The sequence below is a fragment of the Scyliorhinus torazame genome, chromosome 14 (assembly GCF_047496885.1).
Source record: "Scyliorhinus torazame isolate Kashiwa2021f chromosome 14, sScyTor2.1, whole genome shotgun sequence".
NCBI classification, from domain to species: domain Eukaryota; kingdom Metazoa; phylum Chordata; class Chondrichthyes; order Carcharhiniformes; family Scyliorhinidae; genus Scyliorhinus; species Scyliorhinus torazame.
In genome coordinates, this window is record NC_092720.1 from 43,268,690 (window position 1) to 43,289,297 (window position 20,608).

Below are 20,608 nucleotides of genomic sequence, written 5' to 3' on the forward strand. Positions count from 1 at the left end.
ATCGACATTTAACAATGAAATTGGTCTATAAGACCCACACTGCAGGGATTCCCCCCCCCCCCCCCACCCTTAATTCCCCCAATCTCCCTAGCTGCGTCCCGCTTCCGAAGCTGATGTGCCAGCATCCGACTTGCCTTTTCCCCATATTCATAAATCGCCCCCTGGGCCTTTCACCACTGCGCCTCCGCCTTCCTGGTGGTCAACAGGTCGAATTCGGCCTGGAGGCTACGCCTCTCAAAAGTCCCTCCACAGGCACCTCCGCATACCTCCCGTCTACCCTCACCATCTCCCCCACCAGCCTCTCCCTCTCCCTCTGCTCTCTCCTCTCCTTGTGGGCCCTAATGGAGATCAGCTCTCCCCTAACCACCGCCTTCAGCGCCTCCCAGACCATCCCCACTCGGACCTCCCCGTTATCATTGGCCTCCAGGTACCCCTCTATGCTTCTTCGGACCCGCTCGCTCACCTCGTCCGCCAACAGCCCCACCTCCAAGCGCCACAACGGGCGCTGGTCCCTCTCCTCCCCCAGCTCTAGGTCTACCCAATGCGGGGCATGATCCGAAATGGCTATCGCCGAGTACTCGGTATCCTCTACTTTCGCAATCAGCGCCCTGCTCATAACAAAAAAGTAGATCTAGGAATGGCCTTATGAACGTGCGAGAAGAATGAAAATTCCCTAGCCCCCGGCCTTGCAAACCTCCAAGGGTCCACCCCTCCCATCTGGTCCGTAAACCCCCTCAGCACTTTAGCCGCCGCCGGCCTTCTACCCCTCCTCGACCTGGAGCGATCCAGTGCCGGATCCAACACCGTGTTAAAGTCCCCCCCCCCATTATCAGGCCCCCTGCTTCCAAGTCCGGGATCCGACCCAACATGCGCCGCATAAAACCTGCATTGTCCCAGTTCGGGGATACACGTTGACCAGCACCACCCTCTCCCCTTGCAGCTTACCACTTACCATTACGTACCTGCCGCCATTGTCTGTCACAATGCTCGACGCCTCGAACGACACCCTCTTTCCCACCAAGATCGGCATCCCCCCCCCAATTTTTGGCATCCAGCCCCAAATGAAACACCTGGCCTACCCCCTCTTCCTCAGTCTTGCCTGGTCTGCCACCTTCAGGTGTGTCTCCTGGAGCATGACCACATCCGCTTTCAGCCCCTTCAGGTGCGCGAACACCCGGGCCCGCTTAACCGGCCCGTTCAGCCCCCTTATGTTCCAGGTTATCGACCGGATCAGGGGGCTACCCGCCCCCCTCCCCCGCTGACTAGCCATAACCCCTCCTCTGCCAGCCACGTGCCCGCGCCCCACGTCCGGCCCGTTCCCCACGGCGGCAGACCCCCATCCCAACACCCTCTACTCACTCCAGCTCCCCCTTGACCATACCAGCAACAACCCGGTCCCCCCCCCCACCCCCCAGCTAGGACCCCTCCTCGCTGCATTGCTCCCCTCATTGCACTCCCGCAAGTCAGCTGACTCCTGCCGACCCCGGCCGCTCCCGCCTCTCCTTCGACTCCTCCCATTGTGGGACTTCCCCTCCACCTCCATTAGAACATAGAACATAGAACGATACAGCGCAGTACAGGCCCTTCGGCCCACGATGTTGCACCGAAACAAAAGCCATCTAACCTACACTATGCCATTATCATCCATATGTTTATCCAATAAACTTTTAAATGCCCTCAATGTTGGCGAGTTCACTACTGTAGCAGGTAGGGCATTCCACGGCCTCACTACTCTTTGCGTAAAGAACCTACCTCTGACCTCTGTCCTATATCTATTACCTCTCAGTTTAAAGTTATGTCCCCTCGTGCCAGCCATATCCATCCGCGGGAGAAGGCTCTCACTGTCCACCCTATCCAACCCCCTGATCATTTTGTATCCCTCTATTAAGTCTCCTCTTAACCTTCTTCTCTCCAACGAAAACAACCTCAAGTCCATCAGCCTTTCCTCGTAAGATTTTCCCTCCATACCAGGCAACATCCTGGTAAATCTCCTCTGCACCCGCTCCAAAGCCTCCACGTCCTTCCTATAATGCGGTGACCAGAACTGTACGCAATACTCCAAATGCGGCCGTACCAGAGTTCTGTACAGCTGCAACATGACCTCCCGACTCCGGAACTCAATCCCTCTACCAATAAAGGCCAACACTCCATAGGCCTTCTTCACAACCCTATCAACCTGGGTGGCAACTTTCAGGGATCTATGTACATGGACACCTAGATCCCTCTGCTCATCCACACTTTCAAGAACTTTACCATTAGCCAAATATTCCGCATTCCTGTTATTCCTTCCAAAGTGAATCACCTCACACTTCTCTACATTAAACTCCATTTGCCACCTCTCGGCCCAGCTCTGCAGCTTATCTATATCCCTCTGTAATCTGCTACATCCTTCCACACTATCGACAACACCACCGACTTTAGTATCGTCTGCAAATTTACTCACCCACCCTTCTGCGCCTTCCTCTAGGTCATTGATAAAAATGACAAACAGCAACGGCCCCAGAACAGATCCTTGTGGTACTCCACTTGTGACTGTACTCCATTCTGAACATTTCCCATCAACCACCACCCTCTGTCTTCTTTCAGCTAGCCAATTTCTGATCCACATCTCTAAATCACCCTCAATCCCCAGCCTCCGTATTTTTTGCAATAGCCTACCGTGGGGAACCTTATCAAACGCTTTGCTGAAATCCATATACACCACATCAACTGCTCTACCCTCGTCTACCTGTTCAGTCACCTTCTCAAAGAACTCAATAAGGTTTGTGAGGCATGACCTACCCTTCACAAAGCCATGCTGACTATCCCTGATCATATTATTCCTATCTAGATGATTATAAATCTTGTCTCTTATAATCCCCTCCAAGACTTTACCCACTACAGACGTGAGGCTCACCGGCCTATAGTTGCCGGGGTTGTCTCTGCTCCCCTTTTTGAACAAAGGGACCACATTTGCTGTCCTCCAGTCCTCTGGCACTATTCCTGTAGCCAATGATGACATAAAAATCAAAGCCAAAGGTCCAGCAATCTCTTCCCTGGCCTCCCATAGAATCCTAGGATAAATCCCATCAGGTCCCGGGGACTTATCTATTTTCAGCCTGTCCAGAATTGCCAACACCTCTTCCCTACGTACCTCAATGCCATCTTTTCTATTAGCCTGGGGCTCAGCATTCTCATCCACAACATTATCTTTTTCCTGAGTGAATACTGACGAAAAATATTCATTTAGTATCTCGCCTATCTCTTCAGACTCCACACACAATTTCCCATCCCTGTCCTTGACTGGTCCTACTCTTTCCCTAGTCATTCGCTTATTCCTGACATACCTATAGAAAGCTTTTGGGTTTTCCTTGATCCTTCCTGCCAAATACTTCTCATGTCCCCTCCTTGCCCATCTTAGCTCTCTCTTTAGATCCTTCCTCGTTACCTTGTAACTATCCATCGCCCCAACCGAAACTTCACACTTCATCTTCACATAGGCCTCCTTCTTCCTCTTAACAAGAGATTCCACTTCCTTGGTAAACCACGGTTCCCTCGCTCGACGCCTTCCTCCCTGTCTGACCGGTACATACTTATCAAGAACACGCAGTAGCTGATCCTTGAACAAGCCCCACTTATCCAGTGTGCCCAACACTTGCAGCCTACTTCTCCACCTTATCCCCCCCAAGTCACGTCTAATGGCATCATAATTGCCCTTCCCCCAGCTAGAACTCTTGCCCTGCGGTGTATACTTATCCCTTTCCATCATTAACGTAAACGTCACCGAATTGTGGTCACTGTCCCCAAAGTGCTCTCCTACCTCCAAATCCAACACCTGGCCTGGTTCATTACCCAAAACCAAATCCAACGTGGCCTCGCCTCTTGTTGGCCTGTCAACATATTGTTTCAGGAAACCCTCCTGCACACACTGTACAAAAAACGACCCATCTATTGTACTCGAACTATATCTTTTCCAGTCAATATTTGGAAAGTTAAAGTCTCCCATAATAACTACCCTGTTACTTTCGCTCATATCCAGAATCATCTTCGCCATCCTTTCCTCTACATCCCTAGAACTATTAGGAGGCCTATAAAAAACTCCCAACAGGGTGACCTCTCCTTTCCTGTTTCTAACTTCAGCCCATACTACCTCGGAAGAAGAGTCCCCATCTAGCATCCTCTCCGCCACCGTAATACTGCTCTTGACTAGCAGCGCCACACCTCCCCCTCTTTTGCCTCCTTCTCTGAGCTTACTAAAACACCTAAGCCCCGGAACCTGCAACATCCATTCCTGTCCCTGCTCTATCCATGTCTCCGAAATGGCCACAACATCGAAGTCCCAGGTACCAACCCACGCTGCCAGTTCCCCTACCTTGTTTCGTATACTCCTGGCATTGAAGTAGACACACTTCAAACCACCTACCTGAACACTGGCCCCCTCCTGTGATGTCAAATCTGTGCTCCTGACCTCTATACTCTCATTCTCCCTTACCCTAAAACTACAATCCAGGTTCCCATGCCCCTGCTGCATTAGTTTAAACCCCCCCAAAGAGCACTAACAAATCTCCCCCCCCAGGATATTTGTGCTCCTCAGGTTCAGATGTAGACCATCCTGTCTGTAGAGGTCCCACCTTCCCCAGAAAGAGCCCCAGTTATCCAAAAATCTGAATCCCTCCCGCCTGCACCATCCCTGTAGCCACGTGTTTAAATGCTCTCTCTCCTTATTCCTCATCTCACTATCACGTGGCACGGGCAACAACCCAGAGATAACAACTCTGTTTGTTCTAGTTCTGAGCTTCCATCCTAGCTCCCTGAAAGCCTGCCTGACATCCTTGTCCCCTTTCCTACCTATGTCGTTGGTGCCAATGTGGACCACTACTTGGGGCTGCTCCCCCTCCCCCCTAAGGACCCGGAAAACACGATCCGAGACATCACGTACCCTTGCACCTGGGAGGCAACATACCAAACGTGAGTCTCTCACGCTCCCACAAAATCTCCTATCTGTGCCCCTGACTATAGAGTCCCCAATTACTAATGCTCTGCTCCTCTCCCCCCTTCCCTTCTGAGCAACAGGGACAGACTCCGTGCCAGAGGCCCGTACCCCATGGCTTACCCCTGGTAAGTCGTCCCCCCCACAAGTATCCAAAGCGGTATACTTGTTTCTCAGGGGTACGACCGCAGGGGATCCCTGCACTGACTGTTTTTTCCCAGTCCCTCTTACAGTTACCCACCTATCTCCAATCTTTGGTGTAACTAATTCCCTGAAGCTGCTATCTATGATCCCTTCTGCCTCCCGAATGATCCGAAGTTCTTCCAACTCCAGCTCCAGTTCCCTAACTCGGTCTTGGAGGAGCTGGAGATGGCAGCACTTCCTGCAGGTAAAATCAGCAGGGACACTAACTGCATCCCTCACCTCAAACATCCTGCAGGAGGAACATTGCACTCCCTTCCCTGCCATTCCTCTAACTTTCTACCAAGATCTGGCTAAAAAATAATAATAATATAATAAAATATGGTACTTACCTCAGACCAATGGGTTTTATTATTAGGTTAGAGGAGGAGGGCGGGTGGGAGACACTACACGTGTAGTGTCTCGGGTTTCCTCTCCACCAGAATTTATTGGGGAGGGTCTTCCCAGACGTCCGCGGGTCGACTTCCTGTTCCCGCCTAAAAAACTAATTTAAAATAAAATAAAAAAAAAAGAAAAATTCTCAGCTCCTGCTGAAATTGACTAACCAGCCAGCTGATCTCACGCCGCCGAAATCGACTGGCCTGCCCCTGCAAAGACAAGTGCTTTTAAAGGTTGACTTACCTCCCAGCAACTTGACTTACCTCCCAGCAACCTCCTTCCGCAATGCTCCCGCTGAAACTGACTCACCACTCACCAGCTGTTCTCACGCCGCCGAAATCGACTGGCCTGCCCCTGCAAAGACAAATGCTTTTAAAGGTTGACTTACCTCCCAGCAACCTCCTTCCGCAATGCTCCCGCTGAAACTGACTCACCACTCACCAGCTGTTCTCACGCCGCCGAAATCGACTGGCCTGCCCCTGCAAAGACAAGTGCTTTTAAAGGTTGACTTACCTCCCAGCAACCTCCTTCCGCAATGCTCCCGCTGAAACTGATTCACCACTCACCAGCTGTTCTCCCGCCGCCGAAATCGACTGGCCTGCCCCTGCAAAGACAAGTGCTTTTAAAGGTTGACTTACCTCCCAGCAACCTCCTTCCGCAATGCTCCCGCTGAAACTGACTCACCACTCACCAGCTGTTCTCACGCCGCCGAAATCGACTGGCCTGCCCCTGCAAAGACAAGTGCTTTTAAAGGTTGACTTACCTCCCAGCAACCTCCTTCCGCAATGCTCCCGCTGAAACTGACTCACCACTCACCAGCTGTTCTCACGCCGCCCCCTTCCATCCCAAGAGCAGGAAAAAAACGGCGCTTTCCACCTGCTCGGCCCTGCCTCTTTTGTCGCTGCTCCTTTTACAGGCCCAGTCCCCTCACCCCCAACTGGGGCCTCCCCCTCCCCCATGGGGCCCCATCTACCCCCCCTACCGGCCATCCACCCCCTACTCCATTTACTTGGCCCCCTCCAAGAGCCCACCCGACAGACCCAACCAAAACAGTGCCCAACCCACCCTAACCACCCACAAAATGTAACACAACAACAGCAATCCCCGACCATCCCCACGCCCGAACCCCCATCCCGACCCTCAGTTTGTGTCCAGCTTCTCGGCCTGAACAAAGTCCCATGCCTCCTCCGGGGACTCAAAATAATGGTGCACCTTGTGGGTGACCCACAGTTGCGCCGGCTGCAGCATGCCAAACTTCACCCCCTTCCTGTGCAGCACCGCCTTCGCCCGGTTGTACCCGGCCCTCTTCTTCGCCACCTCCGCGCTCCAGTGGTTCATATTCGAACTACCGCGTTCTCCCACCTGCTGCTCCTCTTTCTTGGCCCACCTGAGTACGCACTCCCGATCAGCGAACCGATGAAACCGCACCAACACCGCCTGCGGAGGCTCGTTAGCCTTGGGCCTCCTTGCCAACACTCTATGGGCCCCTTCCAGCTCCAGGGCCCCCTGGAAGGACCCCGCTCCCATCAGCGAGTTTAACATGGTGACCACATCCGATCCCTCCAGCCCGTCCGGGAGGCCCAGGATCCGCAGTTTCTTCCGCCTCGACCGATTCTCCATCTCCTCGAACCGTTCCTGCCATTTCTTGTGGAGCGCCTCGTGCGCCTCCACCTTTACCGCTAGGCCCAAGATCTCATCCTCGTTATCTGAGATCTTTTGGCGGACCTCGCGGATCGCCACCCCCTGGGCCGTCTGGGTCTCCAGCAGCTTATCAATAGAAGCCTTCATCGGCTCCAGCAGGTCCACTTTGAGCTCCCTGAAGCAGCGCTGGATAACCTCCTGCTGCTCCTGCGCCCACTGCATCCACACTGCCTGGTCCCTGCCCGCCGCCATCTTGCTCTTCTTCCCTCGCACTTTCTTTGGCTTCACCACCAGTTTTTTAGTTGCGCCGCTCCTGGTCCAAGCCTTACACCGTCGGGGGAATTTTGCAGTCTTCTTCCCACACCGGGAAATGTCAGAAAAATTCCGTTGGGGGCCCTGAAAAGGGCCCAAAAGCCTGTTCCAAGCGGGAGCTGCCGAACGTGCGACTTAGCTCCGCATAGCCGCAACCGGAAGTATGAGCACCCTATCCCCACACCTCTACTCTATCCCCGTAACCCCACCTAACCTTTTTTTTGGGACACTAAGGGCAATTTAGCATAGCCAATCCACCTAACCTACACATCTTTGGGCTGTGAGAGGAACCCGGAGGAAACCCACGCATACACGGGGAGAACGTGCAGACTCCGCACAGACAGTGACCCAAGCCGGTAATCGAACCTGGGACCCTGGCGCTGTGAAGCCATAGTGAACAAAGAACAAAGAAAAGTAGAGCACAGGAACAGGCCCTTCGGCCTTCCAAGCCTGCGCCGACCATGCTGCCGCCTAAACTAAAATCTTCCACACTTCCGAGGTCCGTATCCCTCTATTCCCATCCAATTCATGTATTTGTCAAGATTCCCCTTAAACGGCACTATCGTCCCTGCTTCCATCACCTCCTCCGGCAGCGAGTTCCAGGCACCCACTACCCTCTGTGTAAAAAATCTTGCCTCGCACATCTCCTCTAAACATTGCCCCTCGCACCTTAAACCTATGCCCCCTAGTAATTGACCCCTCTACCCTGGGAAAAAGTCTCTGACTATCCACTCTGTTTATGCCCCTCATGCTAACCACTATGCTACCGTGCTATGGCCACTATGATACCATGTTAATGGTGTCCAAATCTCTGAAGTGGGACAATCGTTTCACTTGGATTGAATATGAAACTGATTTCAAGTTAACTTTTATTTCCATTATTTCAGAATGGAAGACTCTCGGCTACAGCAGTTATTTATTTTAATACTGTTTAATTGGTCAGCAGCAGGACGGACGGGGGTTAGGAGTTAGCAATTATAACATGTTCGCACACAACTGGAGCTGTTCCTCATTCAGCAGCTACATTTCATTGTGTAACCGATGATATTGTAGTTCTATGAAAATCTGTCCTTTATGCACTGACTCTCTGTCCAAATTGTCAAAGACAGGATCACGTGATACATGTTCACCCTGCTGCCCCCTCTATCTGTCCCCTCGCTCATGTCTCTTCCCCACTTGTTTCTCAACGACCCCCCCCCCCCCCCCCCTACCCCCCCAATGCTCGCTTCTCCGAGCCAGAGGCCAGTGAGGTGGGTAGAGGGAGGGAGGCAGGGAGAGCCGGAGGGAGGGAGTTGGGGAGAGCCGGAGGCCTGTGAGGGTGGGGGCACAGGCCAGTGCGAGTGTGGGGGAGCCAGAGGCTAGTGGGGGAGAGAGCTGCAAAACATTTAAAAGTCTAAACATGAAAGAGGAAATCTAACTAATGGAAGACGCACCATTAGTTGCTTTCCCACAGCATATTATGGTTCTTTATTCATCTGTGTTATCCACACTGTAGCTTCATTTGAGCATATACGCAGAGGGTCGGTGTGTGGTCTTCCTTGCAACTGCAAATAAGATGGCAGTCCCCACTTAAATTTACTAATATTACTTCTTTGCTCTGTAAACATAATTGAGTCTAAAATGATTGTCCACTTTCCGCCTCATGAACTTGAGTCCATGGAGTCTTGTTAAAAATATGTTTTCTTTTATTCTTCTAAAACTTTACCAGAAACTATTTTTAAATACCGTTTATCATGATTATTTTTGTTATCTTGTCTTTTAGTCGGCTGCAGCCAGCTATTTGCATCACAGCTGCTCGATCACTTGCAAGCCAACCAGTAGCGGTGAGTGGCTCTGTGTGACAGAAGACTTTATGTTCCAAAGTGAAGTACTGAAAGGTCATTGAAATATATGCAATAGCATTTTTATAAAGCTAGCTGAAACTCCATATTAGAATGGAATTTGTTCAGCTTACCAGGTTATTTAGATAGTAACACTCCCAATGTCTGCTTTGTGGTGGAGCCGTGGAGTAGGGGGTTTCAGAGCATTGCATTCGCTGCTATAAATTCTGAGCGCTCTGAAGAGAATTCAAATGGAAAGTATGCTGTGCACAATCGCATTCATTGAACGTCGTGTTACCGTGTGCAAATAAAGCCCTCGTTCATATGTATGTGTAAGAACAACACATGGATTTAATCACGATAATCTGTATGGAAAACAAGAATTCAATTTGTTCATCAGAACTTCTGATTTTCTTAATCTGATGGTTAGGTGACAGCCAGGTTTGTACATTAGGCAATGCAAAGAGGCATGATAAGAGATATTAAGGACTAAGAACGTATGAATAAATGCGGCATTGCAGGGGGAAAGAGAAGCCTGAAATTAAAACCAGGCAAGCTGACAAAACAGAACCAAACTATCTACCTTTTTGTTTGCCAAAGCTAAAATTAAGGGTAAAGTTTACATTATATTTTTAATTCAGGAAATATAAATTTGCCGAGCATTGGTACTGGGCATTGATTTGTGGTGTTTTCTTTAGAAGAGTTAAGCTCCCAGGATATCTTAGCTAGAAGATGGTAGAAGAGCTTGAACTAGAAAGGTTGGAACTTGAACTTTATACAGACTGATTTAGCAAATAATTGACTGCATTTCCAGCAGAATGGTTACAATGGCATCAACATTGTTAACCCTGGTTTGTTTCCAGGTTCTGCTCTTCCTTGAATATGAATTTGGAAATCAATAAAATTCATTTTAAAGCTGTTAATTTTAAAGGCCCAATTTTAATTTTTAGAGATTTCCTACTTTTCTGTCTCGAGCACGCTCATTCCTGTTATTATTCCTCCAGATCACCCACTCGCAAGCTTCCGGATCTTAGTGAACCAAGTGAGAACAGAACTGAGCAAAGATTAGAAATGGAAGAGGAGTTGATTTGTGCCGTGCGTGGCTAGCTAATGATAAGGAAATTTTGGCTGTGCCCAAGACTTTCCTCCATGTAGCTGGGGTTGGTGGGGTGATGTGAAATTAAGAAAAATGCTGAAATATTAAAAAGAGAAATTACGGGTGTCAACCTTGGCTCGGTCGGTAGCACTCTTGTCTCTTCAGTGAAAAGGTTGTGAGTTAAAGCCGCACTCCAGAGGCTTGAATGAATAATCTTGGTTGACACTCAACTGTAATACTGAGGGCCTACTGCACTATTGGGATTCCGATGAGATATAGAACCAAAATTCTCTTAGGTTGAGGTAAAAGAGAACGTGCGATTATTTGAAGACGAGCAGGGGAGTTCTCCAGTGTCTTAACCAGTATTGATCCCTCAGTAAATTTATTTTAGCATATTATGAGCTCATTACCTCAGTGGAGCCCTCTGTGCACAAATTGGCTGTAGCATTTCCTACATTTCAACAATAATCAGGACTACCTCATCAGCTGTAACCTGCTCTGAGAGTTCACACTGTCATGAAATGTGCCACACAAATGCATTTCTTTTTTAAAACATTGATAGCATTATAACATTCTTATTATTTAAACCAGATTGACGGCAAAAGTATCGTCATCACAGGATGTGACACTGGATTTGGATTTTCCATGGCACAGCACCTGCATGAGAAAGGATTTAAAGTATTTGCAGGATGCCTGTTAAAGGTACAGATATAATTGTCTCTTGGTTACACAAGGTTGTGAATTGGATTCAAAGCAATGCTTCATTCATAAAGCTTCTGTTAAAAATAGTAGTTTTAAAGAAGGAAAACAATCCTCTCCAATGTTTTATTGCTTTATCAAGTAATAAACATATGAATTTGCAGCAGGAGTAGACCGTTCGGCCCCTCGAGTCAGCTGCGCCATTCAATAAGGTGGCTGAAGTGATTTTAATCTCAACTTCACATTGCTAACTACCCCCCATAACCTTTCAATAAACTGTTGATGTTTTGAGCCATATCATTAAAAGCCTTCTCCAGATAAAGAGCTATTATGCTTTACAATAAGGAGCCCCGCCTAGAGAAAACAATTAATATGTTTGACCCTAATGACTTTTGCAGTGCACTCAGTTGTCTCCTGATGGGAGTTGTCTTATTTAGCCGAGGCAGAATGTAGCACTATCTAGCCAAGTGCTGTCAACCTTCCTCCCAGTTTAACCTGCTTCAGTGGCATGTGTCTGGGTTGCTGGTAAAGAACTCTGGATCAGGAAAAGGTGAAGCTATAATTGTTAGAAAAGTGCATTCTGCTGGTAACTTGTAAGAAACCTCAAGATAACGAGTGTAAAAAAAGAACATTTACAGTTTTTCTAGTTACCAAGCAGATTTTGAATTTGGTCACAAGGTAGCTGAATCATTCTCTTAGTGCTTCCTTTAAAAATATAGTACTGCAGAGAGGTTAAAATATATATCGATCTTCACCCTCAATGAATGTGACTCAGACTGAGTTCTCTTTCTATTGCAGCTTTAAAGGGTTTAAGTCGATATTAATTATTAGTTACTCAGTCTCCAGAGGCTGTGGATTAATATATAAAATTGAAAAGTCCAAGTTCTATTATCGGCTCCTTAAATTGCCCCTTAATTGGAAAAAAACATAACTGGATACTGTAAATATTTTTTTTAAACACTTCTGCCTTAAAAATATTCAAGCATATTCAGTTCTACAGTTGAACATTTTGACCATTATGCACTCAGTATAAATTTTTTTTCTTTTTTTTTTAAATTTAGTGTACCCAATTCATTTTTTCAAATTAAGGGGCAATTTAGCATGACCAATCCACCTACCCTGCACATCTTTGGGTTGTGGGGGCGAAACCCACGCAAACACTGGGAGAATGTGCAAACTCCACACGGACAGTGTCCCAGAGCCGGGATCGAACCTGGGACCTCGGTGCCGTGAGGCAGCAATGCTAACCACTGTGCCACCATGCTGCCCTACACCCAGCATTAAATGTCCTGCTGTGACAGGATTATTTCAGTACTGTTTGATAGGAGCAAAGATTACATGTAATCAAACCAATGCCAACATTCTCTTGCTTTCTCAGTGTGGAAGTTAGTCCATCTCAACTTGATATTGTCCGAAGGTAATCTGAGCATCACAAGCTGAACTGTGGGAAATCCTGGGAACCAAACTTGAGTTGTCCCACTACGCAAAGATGGATTAAGCTGCTATGAATGCGGAATTGTGACTGTGCTAGAGATGAATTACAACTTTATACAGATTCTGCACTGATGGCAACTTTCTTTCAGGATAAAGGTGGGGAAGGGACAAAGAAGCTGGAGGATATGAAGAGCGATCGAATGATTGTCATCCAGTTGGATGTTTGCAAAGATGAGGAAGTAGCAAGCGCAGTGGAGTTTGTGAAAGAACATTTAACAGATACAGAAAAAGGTCAGTGAATATTTATGTGCAAGCCAATAATATTTCTAAAAGCTTTTGGATTTTCAGAAATCCATTAAAAAAAATTCTGCAGATATTGTTTTCAATGAAGCATTGTTTCTTTCAGTCAGGATGAAAGTACAATGAGGACGTACTTCTACATTGCTCTTGCCTACGCCAGTCTTATGAATAGAAAGAAAAATTAGAGTGGGTGGAAGGAGGAATCCCTTTCAGCTCCAACATGTCTGCTAATAGAGTCGTATTACATGTATTTGTATGTATGTGGAAGAATAGTAAGAGAGAATTTTTTTGCTTCAACCTATTCTCCTTATTTTGCATTAGTGAATGCCAGTTTTTTGACAACACAACCATCTGTGGATAAGTTCTGGTATTCCAATTGTTGATATTCTGTAATCTGGAGTGGCTGTGTGGAGTCATATTGCAACATCACATTGTGTGGGAGCACTGAAACCAGCTGACTTGGGAAAAACCTGCCACAAGCAGGGTGTGGTTTGTTCTGCAGTTTGTATTGGTACCGGTCAGAGACACAGCAGGATCCTGTAAGTAGCTGACTCGCTCAGTGGTGAGAGACCCTACCTAAAGATTATCAGCGGAGTTGGAAAGAATATTCAGTACATGTGTCCTGACATGAAAAGGGAAGCACTTTGACAAAAAAGCACTTTCCCTGCACTTCCTTTCTCTTTTTAAAGGATAAGTATTATCGCAAGTAATATCAGTTCAAATATTAGGTCAGGACTGAAATATTTCTAAAGTATAATTGCTTCCTTTGTTTAGGTCTTTGGGGCGTGATTAACAACGCTGGTATCTCAACCTTTGGGGAAGTGGAGTTCACCACCATGGAAACCTATAAGCAGGTTGCAGAGGTCAACCTGTGGGGAACTATCCGTGTGACCAAAGGTTTCCTTCCCTATATTCGTAGAGCAAAAGGTGAGTGAAGATTAGCCTGAGTAATGTGTCTGTGAAGCAGAATTGTTCCGTGGGTCACACAATTGAATTGGACATTACACCATTGTGTAAGTGGCCTTGCAGTGTGTTGATTTATGGAAGTTGATTTTCGCATTGTGTAAAAATCAGACCGGTGCTGAGCAGCGGAATCCACTCTGTCCATTTGATGATGTTGGCGTGATGCTCTGATTCATTCTCGTCATTGGGCTTTGCTGTGATAGAATGGTGAGTTGGCAGCACTAGTGTCGCTCCCTATAGGCTGCTCACTCACAGATGTTTGACAGCAGAAAACCCAACAGTGGTGCTACAATTTAAAGCCAGCCAACCCGTCGAAGGAGCAGACTTCCCATTTGCTAGTTGGTGCCGTTCATGGTCAGATGTCTTCATCTATGGCGTCTGGAAATTTGGATGATGCTAATTGGACAGTAGGAACAAGATCAGGTTCCTCCTGAGTGACATTGTGACCAGGAAACCTTTAGTCTCAATGAAGGTAGATGACAGACCAAGCATTGTTCTCAGAATCTGTCAGCTGTGGAGACACAAATTAACCACTTCTCCAGCACTGCTCATTTAAGACTTTGTTGCACATTTCCTCCACGCTCATCAGAGCCCTGCATCACTATTATTTCATCCATGAATCAGTAGGTTGGTGGTTCAAGCACCACTCCTGGACTTGAGCACAATATCAGAGCTAACACTCCACTGAAAGAGAATTGCACTGCCAGCAGTGCCATCTTTCGGATGAGATATTAATTCAAGGGCCATCTTCTCGTCTCAGATGGTGGTAAAAGATCCTGTGATGCTACTTTGAAGGAGACTGGGGAAGCTATCCCCAGTGTCCTGAACAATATGTATCCCTCCATCAAAATCACAAGAGCAGATTATCTGCTTGATATCACATTGCTTTTTGTGCGAGTTCACTGTGTGCAAATTTGCTACTATGATTCCTCAGTGACAATAGTAGCTGCACATCAAAAATACTTTGTTCACTTAAAGCATTTAGAGCTGTCTGGAGGTTGTGAAAGACACTATATAAATGCAACTATTTTTATACTTTAACCAAAGAATGTTAGTAATCTTTCCTTCTCATACCTTTCCTTGAGTTACAACAGGATGCTTCACTGTAGCTCTTTCTGCTTGAACACAAATTTTATAGTCGAGTATCCCGCATCTGGAGACATCGCAGGCGTCAGCGCACCCCAAGTGCAATGGGCTAGCCTCGTCCATAGATTCACAACCCTTTGGGTGAAGAGGTTCCTCCTAAACTCAGTCCTAAATCTACTTCCCCTTATTTTGAGGCTATGCCCCCTAGTTCTGCTTTCACCCGCCACTGGAAACAACCTCCCCACATCTATCCTATTTATTCCCTTCATAATTTTATATATTTCTAGAAGATCCCCCTGCATCCTTCCAAATTCCAATGAGTACAGTCCCAGTCTACTCAACCTCTCCTTGTAATCCAACCCCCTCAACTCTAGGAGTAACCTAGAGAATCTCCTCTGCACACCCTCCAGCGCCAGTACGTCCTTTCTCAGGTAAGGAGACCAAAACTGAACACAATACTCCAGGTGTGGCCTCACTAACACCTTATACAGTTGCAGCATAACATCCCTAGTCTTAAACTCCATCCCTCTAGCAATGAAGCACAAAACTCCATTTGCCTTTTTAATCACCTGTTGCACCTGTAAACCAACTTTTTGCAACTCTTGCGCTAGGGTACCCAGGTCACTCTGCACAGCAGCGTGTTTTAATATTTTATCATTTAAATAATAATCCCTTTTGCTGTTATTCCTACCAAAATGGATAACCTCACATTTGTCAACATTGTATTCCATCTGCCGGACCCTAGCCCATTCAGTTAAACTATCCAAATCCCTCTGCAGACTTCCAGTATCCTCTGCACTTTTTGCTTTACCACTCATCTTAGTGTCGTCTGCAAACTTGGTCCCCAACTCCAAATCATCTATGTAAATTGTGAACAATTGTGGGCCCAACACTGATCCCTGAGGGACATCACTAGCTACTGATTGCCAACCAGAGAAACACCCATTAATGAAGAGTCTCTGACATCAGTTATATAATCTCTGAAATGTTTGGGCAGTATGAATAAGGTTCCAGTAAGATCAGTGATCTGCTTTCTATTCTGCCATGAAACAATGTGAATTCTGGGCCATTGCCCTCTAGAACATATTGCCATCTCTCAAGATGACTGCATGACTACCCTCCTGATTCCCTTGACCCAAATGTCTGTGCCGGTGCCAGGAAACCACCTGAGCCATACAGTCATGTTCACTACTCCAAACAGTTTAACAACACTCTTGCTACGGACAAGCAGCAGGATAAGGCCTAGGGTTGTGGGGTTTGTTCACAGAATCCCAAAGGTTCAATATTCCTCAAAACTGATGTTGCAGGTACCCACAATGGCAGCCTGGAAGGAACGGGAGGAAAAGAAGTTGAGATCCTCGGTGACCTTGACTGCAGCAAACGTTAGCTATGGAAGTTTGTAGGTTTTGTTTTTGATCTTGCAGCTTCTTCCATGATAACGAACTGGAAGATCAGGAGATGAAAATCACTCCATGATATGCTGCAATATCCATGTTCATGAAAAAAGCACTTTCTCATTAGAGATGTGCAGTAGGCCGATTTGGAAATAATATGGATACTTCAGTCCCTCGCCAGTGCTCGTGAACAAGTTTGCCTGAGTTTATAAACACATCAAATCCAGCCTGCCCTTAATGAGCGTTTTCAGAAATTCATTATCAGCTGTACATTGCATTAATCAGGGAGTCTAAATTTGGACTAAATTTCTCATCAAATTTCTATTGAACCAGTGCTGTCATCAACCTAATACCTGCATTAGTGAGCGATTCCTTTAACAAAGAACAAAGAAAAGTACAGCACAGGAACAGGCCCTTCAGCCCTCCAAGCCTGTGCCGACCATGCTGACCGTCTAAACTAAATTCTTCTACACTTCCGGGGTCTGTATCTCTCTATTCCCATCCTATTCATGTATTTGTCAAGATGCCCCTTAAACGTCACTATCATCCCTGCTTCCACCACCTCCTCTGGTAGCGAGTTCCAGGCACCCATTACCCTCTGTGTAAAAGACTTGCCTCGTACATCTCCTCTAAACCTTGCCCCTCTCACCTTAAACCTATGGCCCCGAGTAATTGACCCTTCTACCCTGGGAAAAGTCTCTGACTATCCACTCTGTTTATGCCCCTCATAGTTTTGTAGACCTCTATCAGGTCGCCCCTCAACCTCCGTCGTTCCAGTGAGAACAAACCAAGTTTATTCAATCTCTCCTCATAGCTAATGCCCTCCATACATACCAGGCAACATCCTGGTAAATCTCTTCTGCACCCTCTCTAAAGCCTCCACATCCTTCTGGTAGTGTGGCAACCAGAATTGAACACTATACTCCAAGTGTGGCCTAACTAAGGTTCTATACAGCTGCAACATGACTTGCCAATTTTTATACTCAATGCCCCGGCCAATGAAGGCAAGCATGCCGTATGCCTTCTTGACTACCTTCTCCACCTGTGTTGCCCCTTTCAGTGACCTGTGGACCTGTATACCAAGATCTCTCTGACTGTCAATACTCTTGAGGGTTCTACCAGAACTTTCAGAAATCGTTTGATCCTATTCGTAAATGCATCTGTTCATGAAGGGATAGAACACAATTTCTTTCCCAAATTCCATCCACCCTGAGCCACACTTCTTATTGAGCGGGAGATAGAATAAGAGGAAATAAATCTGATCTGTACAATCATTTCTCACTGGATGCACTTCAAGTTTAGTACTACCCTGACAATCTTGTTGGGAATTATGCTAGAGAAATGATGAAAGCAAGAGGCTAAAACTTAACAAATTAGTGATTAACTATTTTTTGTGATTATAACAATCCACTTGATACAACCTTTGTGTGGTGTACTGAAGTATTAATAATGTATAAACTCTCTTAATTTATTAATGCTGCAATGTTTTAATATCTCATTCACTTTTGTGGAAAGGTCGTGTGGTTAACATTGCAAGTATGCTGGGACGGATGGCCAATCCTTCTCGTTCCCCTTATTGTGTCACCAAGTTTGGAGTGGAGGCATTCTCGGACTGCTTGCGTTACGAAATGCACCGCTGGGGCGTTCAAGTTAGTGTCGTTGAACCTGGTAATTTCATAGGTGCCACCAATCTTTACACTCCTGAACGTGTCAAGATAATCACGGAAAAAATGTGGAATGAGCTGCCAGACATTGTCCGTAAGGATTATGGGAAGGAATACTTTGATGCGCAGATTTTAAAGATGGAATCTTATGTTGGGGGTGGCGCGACGGACGCGTCAACGGTTATTAATGATGTCACACATGCACTGACCTCAGCATCCCCATACACCCGCTACAATCCAATGGATTACTATTGGTGGTTGAGGATGCAGATTATGACCCACTTTCCAGCTGCTATATCTGATCGAATATACATTCATTAAAGTGATTGTAAACGGATAATGTTTATTTTTAAATGCACTGTACCTTCTTACTAATCAAATTAATTCTGTATGTTGATTATGGCAGTGTCTAAACATAACATTTACACAATGGAATCACTGACCAGAATGCACTGTTCTATAAACTCTTGTTAGGGCAGCACGATCGCACAGTGGTTAGTACAGTTGCTTCACAGCTCCAGGGTCCCAGATTAGATTCCCAGCTTGGGTCCCTGTCTGCACAGAGTCTGCACGTTCTCCCCCTGTCTGTGGGTTTCCTCCGGGTGCTCCGGTTTCCTGCCACAGTCCAAAGATGTGCAGGTTAGGTGGATTGGCCATGATAAATTTCTCTTAGTGTCCAAAAAGGTTGGGTTACGAGGTTTCAGGGATAGGGTGGAGGCGTGGGCACAAGTGAGGTGCTCTTTCCAAGGGCCGATGCAGACTCAATGGGCCGAATGACCTCCTGCACAATAAATTCGATGATTATCAAGAGTTGAATATTTCCAGTTCTAACCAATTCTAATAGTGGTTGTGGCCACTATTACGGTACCAGGTTTGCAAACTTGTTTCGTAACGATACAGAAGGGACAATACAAGTCCCGATCTGGCTTCAGAATGCAACTCTTGTCAGCTACTCAGGGAGGCTGCCTCACATCTCATATCCCTAACTTTGAATGGAAAGCAGAATTAGGTTTCACTCAGGGGAAGTCCACAGGACTTTGTGAAAGGTACTTAGAAATTCGAGCAGAGATTTTCTTTCATGTTTTCAGAATGCTGATTCTGGTGCCTGCGACGTACAGCCATCTGCAAAACAAGAACTAAACTCCGCTTGTGTGAGAAAGCAATTGTAGCCAAGCGGTTTTATTGGGTATGGCCATACAGGAATTGATTTACTCGTTATCAGTCTCAAACTTGTATCGCATAAGAGTCATATTACATAATTGTTCTGTTGGAAATTTGAGCACTTTACAAAATCGAAAAACGTAGCCTGCACCATGTTTTCATGTGACTGCATGAATTGTGTAGATTTTATTTTGGACTTGCCTTTTTAGAGTTCGTAAAGCATTTTAATTATTGTGTTTTTAAAAATGTCTGGAATCTCATTCCCTAAATTGCTACCGTAGTGGCTACTCAGGCATCTCGACATGGGAATGATTTGTTTGCATTTAAGGGAACTTCAGTGAAATTGTAATAATTAACATTTTTGATAAACCTGAAGGTGCCAACTACTTGTGACAATAAGCAATATTATTATTATTATTTATTGGTATTAAATTGAAAGTGGCCTTGGTCTTTATTCTGTATGGTCATTCAAAATTGGTGTTTAAAAATGTTTTTGATGAAATATATTTAAGGTTCTCAGTTGAATCGTTAGAAAGCCAATAAAATATCACTGAGCAAAACATTTTGGATTTGTTGTCTGTTTGATAGCACTGATACGACACTGGAAATTCTGGAGGAAAGTGAACATGATATCATCACCCAAGAGTTTTCTATAATTCTTCTCTTAACTTTTTTTTTCCAAGACCTTCCTGCATAATCATAACCAGAAAGCTGTGAGCCAGGGGCTTGTGAACATCCCCTTTTGTTACAATACACTTTCAGAGAGGACATAATGAGGTTGCAGACAGATACATTGGTTGAGTAAGTGAGAGATCTGGCAAATGGAGTATAATATGGGGAAATGTGAAGTTGTTCACTTTAGCAGGAAGAATAAAAAAGCAGAGTATTACTTCACGGTGAACGACTGCAGAATTCCAAGTTGCTCAGGGATCTAAGTGTCCGAACACGAATCGCAAAAAGCTAGTACGCAGGTAAAGAAGGCTAATGGAATGCCATCCTTTATTACAAGAGGAATTGAATATGAAAGTAATGATTTTCTGCTTCAGTTACACAGGACTTTGGCGAGACAACATCTTGGATACTCTGTTCAGTTTTGTTCTTATTTACGGAAGGATGTAAATGCATTGGAGGTGGTTCAGAGGAGGTTTACTAGATTGATACCTGGAATGAGTGGGTTGTCTTCTGCGGACAGGTTGGGCAGACTGGGTTTATTTTCACTGGAGTTTGGAAGAGGTGTCAGGTGACTTGATTGAAATGTATAGGATTCTGAACGGCCTTGACAAGGTGGATGTGGAAAGGATGTTTCCTCTTGTGGGTGAGTCCAGAACTAGAGGGCCTTGTTTCAAAATTGGGAGTCCCCCTTTTTGGGTAGAGATGAGAATGATTTTTCTCTGAGAATTGTACAATTTTGGAACTCTCTTCCTCAGAAGGTGGTGGGGATGAGGTCATTGAATATTTTTAAGGCAGAGATGGATAGATTCTTGTCAGGC

At 46.1% G+C, this 20,608-nt stretch overlaps 1 protein-coding gene across 1 annotated transcript in view; it reads left to right on the top strand.

Annotated features, from left to right (window-relative positions):
* LOC140389676 (D-beta-hydroxybutyrate dehydrogenase, mitochondrial-like) overlaps positions 1-19,678 on the top strand; it is a 29,060-nt gene extending 9,382 nt beyond the window's left edge. The window contains exons 2-6 of the mRNA XM_072474026.1: positions 9,264-9,324; positions 11,009-11,119; positions 12,700-12,841; positions 13,625-13,777; positions 17,809-19,678. Of these exons, the coding sequence (XP_072330127.1) occupies positions 9,264-9,324; positions 11,009-11,119; positions 12,700-12,841; positions 13,625-13,777; positions 17,809-18,278 (937 nt within the window). The 3' untranslated portion in view covers positions 18,279-19,678. The remainder of the gene's footprint in view (positions 1-9,263; positions 9,325-11,008; positions 11,120-12,699; positions 12,842-13,624; positions 13,778-17,808) is intronic.
* The last annotated feature ends 930 nt before the right edge of the window (positions 19,679-20,608 follow it).